Source organism: Montipora foliosa, chromosome 1 (assembly GCF_036669935.1).
Source record: "Montipora foliosa isolate CH-2021 chromosome 1, ASM3666993v2, whole genome shotgun sequence".
Lineage (NCBI taxonomy): Eukaryota > Metazoa > Cnidaria > Anthozoa > Scleractinia > Acroporidae > Montipora > Montipora foliosa.
Genome location: NC_090869.1, coordinates 64,598,093 through 64,615,856, shown reverse-complemented (window position 1 = coordinate 64,615,856; position 17,764 = coordinate 64,598,093). Strand labels below are relative to the sequence as shown.

Below are 17,764 nucleotides of genomic sequence, written 5' to 3'. Positions count from 1 at the left end.
CATAACTGCATCGCTCAGTCACATCATGTTCAAGGCATATCTGATATGCACCAACCAACCAACTAAGTGAGCAAATGTAAAAATGTTGTATACTTGTACATGTCTGTTTAAATTGCATCCAGTTCACCTTTGCTGACCACAGAGTCTACAGTCAGCTCAGCGTTTTAAGCATCCGGACTAGATCACCGAGAGTCTTGGGTTCAAATCCCACCTGGAACTCGGATTATAATCGAAGTTTCCAATGGATGCAATTTCAGCAAACAATTGGAAAGTTTACAATATTCTCATTTAATTTGTAAAACCTATTGTACTTTCTGAGTTCCTTTTGCCATTTTTTCTTATTTATTGTACTGACGTTTCCTCGCTATATTTTACTGTGTCAGTGGCAAACGTGATCTCAAACAATTTTTACTGTTGCACTTTTCTTTTTTTACTATCGATATCCTGTAAATAGTGCGAATAAAAATGAATGAACGAATGAATGTATGAGTGAATGCAGTATAACAGGTAAATTAGGGGTTGTCGAAGGTAAATATAAGTTGAGATATCCGTCCACAAGAGAGGTTGTTCACTCTTTTGAAAGAAGGATCGGATGAATGACAAGCATGATTTAATACGTTTATGTAAACAATACCGAAGGGGATGGGCAAGATCACGGTGTTCGTGATCGTAGCCTCTGATGATCTAATAACTGTTAAACATACTACCATATCAAAATATTAAGAGGTTTGAAGCAAGCAACCTTGGACAATCTTCCTTTCGGTGTACGTTGGATCAGTGGCTTGATCTGATCGGCGTAATTACAAGTTGAGAAGCTAAATATTTTGAGCAAGAGCCGATACAACGTAAATTTGATTTTAGTGGTGTACTATATTTCGGCTGGCCAAACCCAGCCTTCTTCAAGTACAATCAGAGTTTTGGAGTGAATCTCTCATTGTACCTGAGGAAGGCTGGTTTGGCCAGATGAAATATAGTACACCACTAAATCAAATCTACATTGTATCGGCTCTTGCTCAAAATATTTAGCTTCTAAAAATATTAAGAACACGCCAATGCTTGTCACGCAATCTTTTCTATCGATTGCGTGACAAACTACGATTGACTCGACGAACGCGCGGCTCTCCACAGAAGCATAGAAGAAACTGCCAACAGTCTAACTTTATAATAATGACAATCTCAACCATGAACTGCAGCTGTCTACATGCTTCTTATCTTCTAGCTATAGCAATCTGAAACGGCGAGGCACGCTACCAAGATAAGCGCGACACCACAAAAATTTTTCATATTGGCACCATAAAAGCACTCTATAGGTCTGCCCCTTAAAAAAATAACTTAGCCGTGGAAAAACATCATAGTGTGCTTACGTTGCCAGATTTTATCAGTCTTAAGAAAGGGAAATAGTTACAGAGTTCTTATCAAGCAAGGAGGAATCCAAGTCTAAACATTCCAAATTGGCTTATACCGAAACCTGAACAATAAAATAAAAATAAAATAACAACCGTGCTGATGGTTTGACAGATCAGACAAATGTGAAGAGAAATGTGATTTGCCCTTGAAACCCGCCCAAAAAGGCCCTTTATAAAAAAGAATGGGCCGGACCCATCTCTGATTGGCCAGACTGAAACTATTGTTCTTGCTAAAAATACAGTAAGTGTACTCAGCAGACGTTATAAAATTCCAAGGCGATATTACGACCTTTACCGACAGTCAACTTAACGACTCTGTTTAATACTTCATGATCTGAAGCGCTTGGCCCAAAAACCGGATTCAAAAAGTTGACTTCACGGAGTTATCTGCCGCGCTAGTTGCAAAGGCTCCGCGCAGTAGGGGGTTGAATACGTCACTTCTTTATGCGGCCAGTCTTCGTCCTTGTTGCGAGGAAAATCGATGGCTGACTTCAGTCGCAGTTGACCAATATGGCAAAACGGATTATAGCAAGGGTGTATCTTCTTCAGTGCATCGTAGTATTTTGCTCTTTAGCTCAAGGTAAGCTTCCTTGGTTGATTAATTTTTGATTTGGGCTTTCATCAAAGGTGTGAACTTTTCGGAGCATGAACAATTACGATTTGTAGAGATCCAAAGACGCATGGCGTCTTCTTCGTATTCAACCGCCTCGGGTAAAAATCATCCGTTCCGACAAAATTGTGACATTCTTTGCTTCAAAGTCTTAACGATTGCCGCTGCTTAAAATCGCGGAGTTTCCAAAGTGCGAGTAGTCAGCCGATCGAGAATCACAAATCGATTAGCACGCAAGTTGCATCTTTACCCCACGCAAAACATTTGATGTAAGTTGTAACATACGTTCTTTGCATCGATTTTAAAACAACAGCACTCAAGGGATGATCTCGATATAATTGGGAAAGTTCAAGAAACACTGCGGTCTTTACAAAGTAAGAGATAGAGGAATCGAAGAATCCCATTTCTTTGCAAGCGGTTCATGCAGGAGTGTTTCCTCCTGTGTTTACAGATTCTTTTATGCATTTTTGTAGTTTTTTGGTCGTGGTAAGATTTATTTCACGCTTTGTATATCTTTTGTGCGTTAATTAAGGTCCAAAAGCAAGCTGAAAGGATCCTGCATTAGATGTGAAGCCCTGTTTCTATAAAGGCTGCCGTTGTGATGATGGTTTTCCACCAATAAGCTTACCTATCTACAGTGTCATGCAAATTAAGGCGGCCAGTGATATTCTTTCATCACGTCTCTCACAAGAAAGAAAAAGCTCTTAGACTGACTGGCTAAGATCGATGTACAACAATTCTTTGTAATCAATTCTCCGAATCTAGTCGACGCCTGTGAAATTATCTGTGACCGGTTATGTATGCTAATTTTCTATTAAATTCTTTCTGTTCGCACTAATGTATTCACTGGTTTTCCAATAATCAAATTCATTGGGCTTTATATAATTTCTTTACTGTTCACGACAGACGTTTCGCTCATTCTCTCCGGTATGTATGTATGCATGTATGACCATAACGACACTCGATCGTTGCATGCATCCACGGTATTTTTGGGTCTCTTCAGGAAATCACGGAACCCACCTGACTTCCAGACAAGTTTTGTGTTCTGAGACGGAGACTTATTTGTGTCACTATAAATACATTTATGGTTTTCTTTTGTAGTTTTGTCAATGGTTTGCGTTGTATGAGGTCTTCTAGCTACGTGTAGCAAAGAAACTGGACCGGCTGGAATTCGCTGATCTTTAGTAGGCAGCGAGCTGTCTGTGTGAAAGATATAAATCCGCAATGCAATGTTTTCATTTCCTAAAAAATACAGTGATAAAAATATAATCCTCAGGAAACTTAATCGTCAAGTTTTTCTAGGATTTGTCATTTTATAATCAGGCAAATGCAGTGCGTCCACGTTTAGTGATAATGTGTAAATATTTCTCTCTGGCATTTTCTAATTATCTCCCTTTATTGATTTGCTCAATTACAATGGCTTTTTCATCTAGAAATTAAAAGTAATGTGATACTTAACCTTTTACACAGCCACCTCTCCCTGATTATTTAATTAGGTTTTGTTAAAAACAAGTCTTTTCTAGTTAAATTTACTTTTGCAGATAAAAGCCTTGCCCTTCTGTATTTTTGGTACAAGATTTTTTTTATTATTCACATTTAACTATTACGTCTACAAAAAGTGGTGAATATTATCTTTGGTAAGTTCCAAAATAACTATTTTACATTTTCCAGTATTAGGCCAAGACAATAATTTATTATTACTATTATGACAGCAGTTTTAAAACCTCTATTTGCTAAACATTAAAATAGCACAAAAGGGTGAAAAACATAACCTAGAGGCTCTGTTAGCTAACTAATCTCCACAATATCCAGGTTATAAAAAATATCTAAATAAAAATATATAAATTTTCCATCCACTAAACTTAAAAGATGGCAGTGTATTTATAATTAGTTGATACTATAATATTAAATACTCTAATATTGGTAGCAATTGCTTAGTCCAGTGTCTGAAGGTTTCCTTAACGTCTCTAAGAATCATGATATGGTAATCTAATTTAATAGTTCCAATTAAGTTAATCAATGGTTTACTCGACTACAAAAGTGTTTTGAAAGTACACGCAATGTTCAAGGTCGACGAAATTACAGCCTTCAGCATTTTTACGAGCACCTGACTGCCTTCCCTTACTACCAAGTTGCTCATCTTTTCATCCAACTTTATGGAATATCCACCAAGAATGTCCATGGATAATGATGTTAAACTGTTGCAGCTTGTATTCTTTGAATTGCTATTTTAACTCATATCTGAGACGGCCGTACTTAATGGTCTTTTCCGTGTCTTTCTTGCTGTGATTTTCGGTTCATAGGCAGCTCATTTGCAATGTTGTGGTCTTCTTGTCTTTGTGGTTAGTAATAGGGGCATCTATCCTGTTAGCACTTACTTCAGTGTTTTCCTCCTGTACAGGGGGACATCCCATTGTGCTTGATAATCTTTGTTCTCGTGTAGGGGCTTGGGGACGGCAAGGGAGTACTATTTTGGTGTTTTGTCAACTAGGCCACATGCTTTAAGCATCTGGAAGAACAGAATCTTGAGTGCTGAGACTTTGTGCTTCCATACGTACTTCATCTGTGCCAAAGCAGAGCAGCTGGCTAAGATATGTGAAACACTTTTGAGAGCTTTCATCTTTCTTCTTCTTCTTCTTCTTCTTCTTCTTCTTCTCCTCATCATCATCATCATCATCATCATCATCATCATCATCATCATCATCATCATCATCATCATCATTATTATTATTATTATTATTATTATTATTATTTATTTTTTATTTGTATTTTTTTTTTTTAGTACTATTAATTCAAACCAGTGCATTTTAATTTTAATGATATTTTCTGTTTTATGGTGGTTCTGACAACAGAGTGTTTTTAATGAACTGGTTGAACTTCTTTTTGCCAATGTCTTCAATTTTTTTTCCATAATCTTAGACACTGGAAACCCTTAAATTAACAAATTCTGAATAAAGAATAAATAATATTATTAAAACAACAACATATAAACCCCTTGTACATACCAGAAAAACATCTCTGTAAAATGCTAACTACAATGTACATGTAGCTTACCTTGTTTTCAGTGTGGGAAAGATTTTTGTTTTGCCCTCATTGTTATCAAGATAGCACAACTTAATACTGACCAAATTAATCTATAAACTATATTGCCTTTATTTTTGGATATTCAGGCCTAGGGGAGCTCTATTTATTTTTACACTGCATTGCTTTGTCACACGGTGCTTTCTTTCCTCATAAAAGCACAATACAATAGAGGAAAAGCTTTCAAAGGGACTTCCAAAGAAAAAGAATTAGCAAGTGCAAATTACCCTTTATTTGTCTTGTACCAATTTCACTGGCAATCCTAAAATTAAAATTCACATGCATTGTTACTAGTATCAGCAAATGAAAGATAATAATGTGTCTGAATTATTCTAACATGAAAGTTTTCCACTTTTAAATCTTTCCTGGGGGTTGGGATCCTTGACAAGCCCTTAGCTTGAACTTAACGGATGTAGTAAACAAAAGAATGGTCTTTACTTTTATCAAGATTAAATATTGTCACTTATGAAATATATTGTGAGATTCTTAAGGTGTATTCTTTTACCTCCCTGAATGCAGGACAAACCCATCAAGGAACCCTTGAGATCTCAAGTAACTCTTACACTATGTGGGATTACTTAGCTAAATTTGAGCTTGTGAAAATTGGATGCCCAAGTGAACATAAACAAATTTGAGACTGTAGCACCCACAGTTTAAAGAGGTTGGACAGCATGACCCACTACAATAAACCCTCACTTCAAGATAGCTTGTCTCTGTGCCTTTGATTTGTAAGGCCACATAAATTTTGTGACATTGGGTTTAGAAAACATCACTGGTCTTGTACAGCCATTAAAAAGATCCTGTCTTTGTTTCGTTGCTATCAGTGGCAAAGGTGCCCCTATTTAGGCTAAAGAAGACTGTCACAGAAGGTGAATTATTGCTGCTTTCCAACATTGTGTTGGTTTTAAGATCACAATTGAAATGTTAGCCATGAATAATTTTTGTTCCGTGACTGAGAGTTTGTTTTCTTGGTGATATTTCTTCTTAGTGTAATGTGGGAGGAATGTAATAACATCCTATGCTGATGTAATGTACCTTCATAAAACATTGGTCAATATAATTATAACGTTTCCTCAGGAATGATATCATTACCACTTTGCAATGAAATATGTCAAGTTTGATTTAAAGTGTTAGTGAAATTGGCACAGGACATCTTGGGGCAACTTGTACCTGCTAACACTATACATGAGGTGTTTCTAAACAACCTAGATTTCTGAAGGTGTTTTGATGACCTCTGTACTTTGCTGACAGTTTCCAAAGACTTTCTAAGAGGTATGGAGCCTAGGAAGTCCAAATGTTAAAAAAGACAGTACCTGTAACTCAAACATGCTGATGCATGGGAAAATTTTCCTTTAAAAAAATGAATATTGAATTCATCTGACACTTATTGGGCTTTTATTTTTTAGTCAATACATGTGTGAGAACACCATAATTGGCAATATTTATTGATCTGCAGGTGTGCGAAGTTTTCCATTCTGTGACCAAGAGTCTGCTCTTTCCTTAGTATTCACTCTCTACATGCTTGAGGAATATGCTGGAATAGAATATTGCTAAAATTCAAGGTTAATGATTAATCATCCAGTATCGAATCTCCTGTATTGGTTACTGGTAACCTCCCACAGTAATATTATTTTATCCGGTTTTAAGCATTTTAAGAAATGTTGCATAGAGGGCTTTATTGTGAATTCCACTGACAACAAATAAAATTTCGTATTACTGATGAGTTTTCACATACAAGAAAAACAGCATATTAACTATAAATAATATTGAAGTTTTTTCTTTTAGAGCAACAAATTTTTCAACTGTCATCCACTTTGATTTAACTCGTGTGCGAAAAATGCCATTTTTGATGAGATGTAGTCTCATGATGATGTTTACAAAAAACAATTTCCAGAATTTGCAGTGACCAATCAAAAAAGAACAGCTATTAGTGGCCAAATAAAAGGAGTCTTATTTTAAAATATCCATGTACTATTTAACAGTGCACATTACCATGTTCTCTATTTTGCAAGCTAATATAAATGATGACTCAACCAAACCACAAGCTATGAGACTATGGAGGCGTATCTTGTACCTGTAAGTGAGGCAGTGAGTCCTATATGAGAGGTAGTCAAATTAATTAATTTGCAGCGTAATATCCCATACTGATCAAAATATTGGGCTGCATGTACGCTACTGGTGGCCTAGAAGTGTCAGGTCAAATGAAAAGTTGTGGAATGTTTCAAGCAATAACAAGAAAGAAGAATTTTGTGTCTGAGTTGGTGTGATGACTAGTTTCATGTGTGGTTGCATATGGCATATAGATTAATGGCATTGTGTGATAATAATGTATTAACAATGATTATTCTACGAGGGTGTGCTGGATAGGAGGTGATAGATAACGCACTAGTTGGTTATAATCATTTTATACCCAGCAAGCCCGAGTAGAATAATAATTATTGTTAACTTCAGGATCAACAACTTCTCCATGTTGATTTTATTTGGCACAAAATGGCAAAATCGTTTTCATCTCAATGTTCGACACTAACGCTTGCCCGATTGCCAGGGGCAAGCAAAATATATCCGTGGGCAAGTAAAACAACTCTAACACTTGCCCGAGCAGGCAATCAGAATTTTTGTTTGACTGATCTTTTGTGGAACGATTTGATTTGCAATGAAGAAGGTGACTAGTAATATGACATAGTCACCACAAACACGATAGAAAGTAAATAAATAGCATTACATCTTTTTGCTGTCATTTATTTTTCTGTTAAAAATATAATGGTACAAACCTCAAAACAGATTGGAAGGAGGAACATAGTCATAGCCACCATCTTTCTCTGCGCGACAGGAATGTTTGTTACAATCTTACAATTGAACCCAGTTTTTGCACGGCCAAATACGCTTCCATTATCGAACAAGCGCACAAGAAAAATCTACCTTTTGTCTCACAATTTCAACCAGCTTTGAAAGGCTTAAAGAACATACATTGTACTAAGACAAGTAACAAAGCAATAATAGAACCCCTTCAAGAGGCCTCACTGCACTGCTCCTTTAAATTTTTTTCAGTTGCAGAGAGCATAAGATGCAGATGTAGTACACACAGCTGCCCTGGGGACCACATTAATGAGACGTGCACAACAGAGGGTCAGTGCTACAAGATAGTGGAGCATGATGATGTGGACGGTGTTGAGTTTATCACATATGGCTGTCTTCCTCCTGAAGAAGGAGCTGCAATGCAGTGCAACACTCCAGATCACATTCATGCCAAACCCCTCTCCATGGATTGTTGCAAAAATAAGGACATGTGCAACAACCTACTACAGCCTAAGCTTCCCACAACTGCATCTCCCACAACAAGTAAGGGCTTATTTATGAAATAATTACATGTATACATGTTAAACTGTGAAGAGTCCAATCTTCTTCCAACTTTCCAGTGTCGTTACGTGAGCAAGTAATTAGTTTATATGCCTACGTAGACACCATAGAGCAATAAAACTTGTGAGAATGTGCCTGTGCTAAAATTAGTACATGCTCAAAATTGAAAGTAATTGACTAAAATTACACAGATCAGATTAGCCAAGTAATATGCCTCTAAATTACATTTCTGTAAACCTTTAATATTATTGCTGTAATTAGATTAGCAACATAATTTGCTTGCAATAAAAAAAAAAGTCATACATCCACTCAGAGGGTTGTGCTTAATTACTGACGTCTCCCCTTAGAGTATACCGGTAAGGGCTCAAAGTTTATTTTTGGCTTTGGGAGCACTTGTGCTTCCAAGTGTATGTTTCTAGGCGCACTGCCAAAATTTTAGGCGCACAGCAGAAAATGTTAGGAGCACAGCTTAAAATACTGCCAGCACCTGTTCCAACAGAAAATCAGAACTTAAGGCATTATTATGTCATCTTCAGTTTTTTGTATTTTATTTTGACCCTGTGTTTGTTGTTTTAACTAAGGCTCACTTACTGTACTTTTCATTTGAGACAGCGGTAAAATTGTTGTGGTTTTTAAATCAACTTGACCTCTCAATTTCAACAACTTATTACTTGTTATCGTCATGTTAAAGTACATTCAAGATAACAGAAAAGTTTTCATCATGTATTTCCTTTTGAATGTACACTTGTAACCAAAGAAAATATACTTGAAAACCGGAATAGATACACAACTTCATAATTGCAAATAGACACGTACGTCCGTTTCCATCAGGTCACCAAGATCAGACTGTATGCCATGGCAAATGGCAGAAATGAATTCTGCGCATTTGATGTCCAAGCAGGTTGGACCGATATCAACTCCACTCATTTTATAAAGCAAAAGTAGCGGCCGGTACTTTGTGAAGGGGAGTTCTTCTTTTGCTATATTATGAGCAATGTTAAATTTGACTTCAGGCTCTCGCTGAAGCTCTTTTTGCTGGGCTGTTTCCTGTCTGACCAAAACTTGTGGAAGTACTTTTTGCTGCCTTGCTGCTTTCAATTTACTGCTAGCTATACAAAAATAGTCCTTGCAGTAAACATGGCTCTAACTTTGTAAATGCTTGATATATAAGTGTCTCGCATTTAAAGTTCTTGCACCCATTGACTTTCCCTGCTAGGAGAGATCTCTTTTCTTTTTGCATTGTACAGGAAAAGAGACCTCTGCAGAGGTTTCAATAACTTCTGAAATAGCCGTCCATGATAGCCCATTGAAGGTGGCAGTTTGACAAGTTTATGATAGCATTTTTAGTGAAAACCAAGGCAAACTAGCCGGCGGTGTGAGGCAAAGCAGGCGGCGGTATACCATCGGTAACCGGCTTCTATTGAAACCCCTGCCTCTGCCATGGGTCGAAACTCGCTTTTGTCCAAGTGCTGTCCACAACCTTGGACGGGACTCTTCAAACCGCATGCCCCACGATATGTTTGCTGACTGTGACTTGAGCCCATTGTGTCTCGCAGTCCTTTATAGTAATTCTGCTGTTTGTTAAAAACGAGCCTACACAACATGAAGCATCACGTGAGGATTTGGTCACGAAGTAACCGCCGCACATGCTCAACACAGTGAGTTTTGACCCGTACTCGTCAGTCCAGCGAACACAAAAGAAAAGAGACCTCTGCTAGCAAGGAACCATCGACTAAGGATGAAGATGAATGCATGGGGAAAGCTTTACAGTATCTACAGCGCATCAATTCTTTCTCTGAATCCCACTCCAGCTACTCAAATTCGTTTAACTCCGCTCTTTGAAATTTGTATATTTTTCTTTTCTTGCTTGTTGGCTCATCCTCTTTAGCTTTATCATTCGAGGTAGATTTACCCCCTTTTGTAGAATGTGAAGGCTGGCTCTTTAACAGAAAATTATTGAATGCACAACAATACAAGCGCGATGACTTAACTGGGATGTAATTCACTTTTTTAACAATTTTCTTTCCTTGAAGAAAAAGGCTCATATTGTTGACCGTCTCTTGACTTTCCTCTATCACAAACCTTTAACATACGCAATGAGCATGTACTTTATTCACAGTCTTCATTTGCATGTGTCATGCACAGTGATTTCATCTATCTTGTTTTTTGCACTTAGTAACTGATGTTGAAGAGGAGTCTGAAGAAGCTGTGACAGAGCAGTATTCCATACTCTTTATCAGTGCAGGTGTATGTGTTGCAGTCTTTATAATCTTCCTTGGAGTTCTTTGTTTCCGGTGAGTAGATTAATTTAACAAGTACATGTACACAAGTACAATTTGGCTAGAGGTGGAGGGATGGCATTACTCCGTTCCCATGTGGTCCAGATTCAATCCAGGGTTATATCTTGGTTTTATACTTCTGGAGGTTTCTCTGTGAGTTCCCAATACTCCCCTTTACTAAAATTTGTCCTCTGGTGGGGAAATAGTTTTTTGGGGTTCGGGGCCTACACTCTACCGTGTGCATTGTTGGTGAGACTGAAGATCTGGGTATGTGTGCTTTGTTAAATTCAGAATGATCAAGTAGTGAACCATTCCCAAGAACTCAAATTATTCAGATATGGACCACAGCTTTAAGTCTGATTGTCTGAGTCTGAAGTTGTTCTCTTGAAATTGTCCCAGATTGAAAACAACACGCAGCAGAGTGCCTTCACCCTTTGATGTGGAGAAGTATGGGAGCCCTTATATGTCCACCGGAGAAACACTCAAAGACATGTTGGATCAAAGCTCTGGCAGTGGCTCAGGATTGCCACTTCTGGTAAGATTACCTTGTAGATAGGTGACAGCTTTTGTAACAGCTTTTGCAACAGCTTTTGCCAACTGACGTCATAGACAAAAGAGAAATAAAAGATATTGTAGCCAAATACCTTGAGGCGTTTGAGCTTGTTGGAGCCACTAGTCTCTAGGTTTCATAGACATCTAATCTGCACTTTTTTGACATTTTACAGGTTCAGAGAACCATTGCTAAGCAAGTGACACTTGTGAGGAGTGTGGGTAAAGGGAGGTATGGTGAAGTGTGGCAAGCAAGATGGCGTGGAGAGGATGTAGCTGTGAAAATATTCCTGTCGCACTGTGAATCCTCTTGGCAAAGAGAAACAGAAATCTATCAGACAGTTTTACTGCGACATGAAAGTATTTTAGGCTTTATAGCGTCAGACATTATTGGAAGCAATCAAGTGACACAAATGTACCTCATAACAGATTACCACCCATATGGGTCTTTGTACGACTTCTTGCGCTGCCACTGCCTCAACAAGAAGACTATGATTAAGCTTGTTATGTCTGCATCTGCAGGCTTAACTCATCTTCATACTGAAATCCAAGGAACGAAAGGCAAACCGCCAATTGCTCATCGTGACATGAAGAGTAAAAATATCCTGGTCAAAGAGAACTTGACCTGCTGCATAGCAGATTTTGGACTTGCTGTGAAATACTCGCCAGAAACTGAAGAGGTTGACATCAAGCCAGACACAAGGGTGGGAACCAGGCGATACATGGCACCTGAAGTTCTTGACAACACACTAGATTCAAGGAACTTTGCTGCTTTTAAGATGGCTGACATTTACTCCTTTGGATTAGTGTTATGGGAGATTGCTCGGAGGTGTTTCACTGACGGTGAGCACCATTTCTGTCTTGTTTTGTTAAAATTTAATGTCTTCGTTGGTTTTTTTTCCATTTATTTGAGGGCCTTGGCGATGTTCAGGGTTTTAGAAACCTTGGATCATGGTTTGATTCACAGCTCACTATGTCTAGCCATATCTGTAAGCTTTGTTTTATTGCATTTTACCACCTGTACAATATTTGACAAATACGCAAGTATTTATCTCAAAAAGCTACGGGGACGTTAGTCCATGCTTTCATAATGTCCCACATCGTTTATTGCAATAGCCTATTGTCTTCCAAACAACCAGTTTGCAAAAATTCAGAGAGTTCTGAATGCTTCTGCTAGGCTGGTATGTAATGTGCCTAGGTTTTGTCATATTACACCAATAATGCACGATTTGCATTGGTTGCCTATCAGGGCATCTACTCCTCCATGTATGTCAATGTGAAACTTCGTGGTGCAATCCACGTTTTTTGGCTGGAGGTTGCATGGCCAACTGTGTTTGACACTGTAGTTTAGACAAAACAAATAGAATATGTAAGACAGCAAAACACAAAGCAAATTTAATGATAATAATAATCAATACTTGTGCCTAACATGGTGGCCATACTCCAGCTAGTTTACAGCATACATCTTTTAATATTGTCCAGACATCCGGATACGTTTCGTGTGGATGTGTGGATGGAAATATTTTTTAATCTGGAAAGGAAAAGTTGCGGGTTCAAAAATATTCGGATATGTGAGGACAGGGTCTTAATAAGTGGTTAATCCCAATAGAACGTGACCTAACTGTTTAGAACCGTGGTCTTTGTACATGTAGCTCATGTACCAGCTTATATTATAGCTCGTGTACCAGCCGCTGTTGCATTCTGTGATGTAATGATATAGTACCAAAAAAAGGACAAGCTAAGAGAACTGGTTTGATTGTTTCAGAAACAGGACTGTGTGAAGAGTATCAGATACCTTATTTTGATATGCTTCCTGGTGATCCCTCCTTTGATGAGGTAAAGAGAGTTGTATTGACAGAAAAGAGAAGGCCCTCAATACCAAACAGATGGTACAGAGATGAGGTGAGATGACAAGACCACTAAAACCTTTCTATCCATTCCCTGTTAACCTTTTTACCCCAAAGTATGCCTCTCTCAGAGTTCCTGGCTTTTCCTAGCCAATTGTCATTTTGTAATGGGGCAGCTCTAAGGGGGTTGTGAGTTAAATGTGGCTAAATGCAATTTAGGCAAAGTTCAACTTAAGGCATGCATTCCAGCATGCTTTGATACTGTGGGGGCACCCCACAGCTTGCAGGGCCATCCTATAGCTTGCAGGGCCACGTGGCATCTGTATGTTTTGTTGCATGCACTAAGTCGCTTCACTACTTTGATTTTGCTTTGCTTTACTTTGATTTTGTGAGTTAATTTGAAATTAAATTTTATCTTGTGGTTTACTGTGGTACATGTAGTCCTGTCTCAGTCTGTGTGTTTGGATGTTACCCCTTGGCCAGTTAAGTATTAATTATTATTCTTCTGTCATAATCTATCCACAGTCTCTGCAAACAATGGCTAAGCTGATGGCAGAATGTTGGGCACAACATCCTGTGGCTCGACTCACAGCTTTGAGAGTTCAAAAAACTCTTAACAAACTCAAGAAGTCCATGGATTTCATAGATCAACCCTATGATGCAGGTGATGACAGCCCTCGCACAAGTGTTACCACAGCATAAAAGAGAGTGAATAATGTAGGCTTCATTATTCATGCTGTGATGGCTTGGCTGATAAGGAATAATTAATGAAGCATGCATTATTGAGAACTTGTGGCTTGAAGGAGTGTATGGGCCGATTTACATGGTGCGATATTGCCGCATGCATCAAGCTTCCCACAGGCCTATGACATGAAAAAAACATGTTTTAAAAATGCTACGATATGTTCTGTGGCATACACGACAATCATAATCAAGTTGTAAGCATGAACATTGTAAGCTTGTCTCATGCAACAAAAATCGTGCCATGGAAATTGGCCCTAAGGCAAACTAAACCATTCATTTGTGGAAGTGCCACAACAGATTAATTATCTTGAACAGAGTGAGCAAAAGACAAAAGCACTGTCAAATAATCCAAACTGTCTATGGGACCACTTTGGATGCGGCCTAAATGATCTTATTGCATATGCTGTAATTTGATATCATTCAGTGATAGGGAAGGAAGTAGCAATATTATTGACATTTTATCTTAGTGAAGTCACTTTTTTTTCTATCCGTAGAGGACTATGTAAGTTTCTGTAATTGTAATGTGAGGTGCAACTCACATTAGCATACTGTGTGGAGTATTTCAGTTTATAGTTGCAGTTGGGAAACTGAATAGAGTTGCAAATAATTATTATTTAAATAGGACACAACAGTCATCAATAGTTTTTCCAGTTAATCCATTTACTAAACTCTGGTCATATCATGAGAACTTGTATGGAACACTGTAGTATTTTGTGCATAATTACTACCATTGAAAAATGCCTAGAACCTCCCTTATGGGTATAAATTATTGTTAACGGGAGAAAAATGTGTTAGTGTCGTAACAGGACTTTTACATAATGTTTATCTTCCCAGTGATTCATGTTGGTTTGAATCAATGTAGACTTTGATTGACTTGCTGTTAATATTGAAACTCTGTATTTGGTTTGAGATGCATCATTTAATTTATCTGGTACAAAAAGAAAAGATACGCTCCCCAATTAACTGTTAGCCACTCATGCTGGCCATTTGTCAATCGGGTGAGCTGTTAGTTGTACCAGTTATCCTGTCTAAGCATAATATTCAAAATACCAGAATCATGTCTTGTGCCTGAATGACAACAACAATCAGCAACAATGGTTTGAAAGTGTTGTTAAGACCTTCATGAATGGTTTGAAACAAGATTAGTATTTATTTTAATTTTTGTAATTAGCGTTCTGTAAATATGAATATTATGTGTCTTAAGCTTAGTGGTGCATGTTTCACTCTACATGACTATTCCTAAGATATAGAAAGGAATTGCAAAACAAAATAATTATATTTTTAAATATGCAGATCTGTGTATGCATGTACATAGGTTGCTATTCAAATGAAATAAATGTCTTAGTAATCTTGGTGACAGAACACTTGGTATTTTATCCTTTTAATAATTTAGATTCCTCATTAATCTTGTTCCAAAAGACAAACAATAGACCATTGTTTAGGTAATGTTGAAGTCATTTCATATGAGAATCATTATAGCATTGATGAAACTAAATCAAGCGACTAAATCAATTGCGAAGAGGCCAAAATAATTCATGCTTAAACAGGACAATGGCTGGGATTGGGGGGAGGGGGTAGGGGTAGAACTTCGCATGAAGGGGTGGGGATTCCCTTCGGAAATTTTATATAAAACCCCTAAAGTAGACCGATCTGGGCTTTACCAAGGATTTTTTGACCCCTAAAGGAGACCATATTAAAAACATGTTAAATACATATTTTTATGTTTCTTCCTGTGAAACCCTAAACAAGATCTTCACGGCTACATGTGGGCTACACATGATGACGTTTTCCTCAAAACACCCTAATTGACCTAACTGAGACCAAAATCCGACATTAACACCCCTAAGGGAGACGACGAGCATCCCCACCCGCTCATATGCGAGTCCCCTCCCCTCTGAGGAAGGGGGGGGGGGGACAGTGGACTTGAACCCATAACCATGCAATTGCACTTTATGATGCTTAATTGAGAACATCTGGGTGCCCGTAAAACCCTTTCCCTCCTGGGAGTGAGACTTCCAGATTTTACTCTGTTTAACGCCAGACGATTTTACTTGTCCTTAGGGGCCGCTTCAGAGAGGAATGGGTTATTACAGCGGTTGTCAGTCACGCACACCCCTGTCATTTTCCAAAACTCAGTTTGGGTGGATGCCAATCAAATGTTTTCATGACAATCTGGTCCTTTTCACTTGGGGGCGGTCGAATTCGTCATGGAAACATTTGATTGACGTCCACCCAAATTCAGTTTTGAAAAATGAAAAAACGTTGTTGAGGGGCAAGTGTGACTAGTAATCGCTGTAACCAACTGAGATAAAAGCTAAATTGGAGCTTACATATAGGAGGAACCTAGAATTTAAGAGCCTGTTGGGCTAAAAATTCATTGTAGACCCTGCTCACATAAGAACCAGGTTAGCCTAAAAAATTAAACAGGAATGACCTTGAAATTTCGGGCGACTGGAACAATGACTCCAAATAGGCCTTCAGGCTTCGCAGGCCTACACAGTTGAACATTGAGGACATACATGTTAAATAAGCTGTAGTTTTGGTTTATGTAAGTAATTATCTAGAAAAAATGCACATCCATTGCAGTCACTTGTCAGAGAGTAGATATTCTTTTCATACGTAAATGCTGACTAGGGTATTGAAAACGGCAACCCGATTTAAATGATTAATGAAAACAGTGAGGTTGGACCAGTATCCTGGCGGTCATTCAAAGGCTACGTAGCCTGCTTAGCAGGCGTTTAAGGGAAGGGGATAGGGTGAGAATTCGGGTAGAAATCAACGGGGAAGACTCAATTAGTACCTACAATAGCTCTACCTGGCGCCACCCGTGCCTAGTCGATAATTATGGAGTTTAAGCAAAGACGACGGTTACGGCAACGGCAATGCCGCAAAGCAAGAATATCATTGGTTAAAAATGGAAAAATAATCGTGCAGAACGAATTTCCATGCATTTTTGCCACACTCCACAAAACAACAACTAGACCCTCCGTGAGGGTACACTGGGTTGCCTGTGGTACGTGCAGCGTTCCACGCATTTTTTTCCAGTTGGGGGGGGGGGAGGGTCACCCAGAAGTCATACCAGAAGTCATACCAGAAGCCATATCAGCAGAGGATCTTTGGCTTACAGGTCCTCACACGTTCGTACCACGAAACAGATCCTTTTCTGAGGTTAAAAACCTGGCTACTGGCCTTTTAATATTTGTAACTTCTCATTGTAGCGGCATGGTAGAAGTCTTAGATAAATACCCCCTTGAGAAGACATGTGGTTACTAGCAAAGTACTGAACCCAGAGAGATTGAAGAAAATAAAAGGGAATCGAGAAACATTGGCTTCTGGGCTGACATGTTGATCATGCAACTTCTTTCCACCACAAGTGTAAGCGTGCACTGACAGAATCTGACAGCTTTGCAAACAAAAGTTGAAAGCTGAAGTTAATCCTGTTCGGCGGGGTTAGTAAGAAATATACCACTCAGTATCAGAAGCATAATTAGTACTGGACCGAAAATTCTATTTTAATGCTATCAACTGCGAACCAAGCAAGATACAGATTTTGTTAGCTTGCTTTATGCAAAACAAATATTGATGTAAAAGTAAATTAATATGGATACACAATTTTTAAGAAGAGCAGAAGGAAGTTTCAGGACGGTCGATCGAGAATAAAATATTTTGCCATCGGTAACAAAATCTACGACATGAAAACAACATTAATTTTGAACCACGAATATAAAAAGTTACCATCAGCAAAAAACAGTTTGGGAGATTTTAGTTGTTTTGTTGTAATTGTACAAGTTTGGCTGCACCGAGTAAATCGCACATCGAATTCAGCGGGTGCTCTGATCAAGTTACCGCGGCGTTATTTCACCGCGGCATGTTTACTCGCGAAACAGTGAA

General features: G+C 38.4%; 1 protein-coding gene across 1 annotated transcript; it reads left to right on the top strand.

Moving 5' to 3' along the window:
- Nucleotides 1-1,679: 1,679 nt before the first annotated feature.
- On the top strand, nt 1,680-15,235 carry LOC138004808 (bone morphogenetic protein receptor type-1B-like). Its single transcript, XM_068851176.1, has 7 exons — nt 1,680-1,986; nt 8,146-8,436; nt 10,631-10,748; nt 11,133-11,268; nt 11,459-12,125; nt 13,048-13,184; nt 13,655-15,235. The coding sequence occupies exons 1-7, from the start codon at nt 1,917-1,919 to the stop codon at nt 13,829-13,831; spliced, it is 1,596 nt and encodes a 531-aa protein (XP_068707277.1). The 5' UTR covers nt 1,680-1,916; the 3' UTR covers nt 13,832-15,235.
- The last annotated feature ends 2,529 nt before the right edge of the window (nt 15,236-17,764 follow it).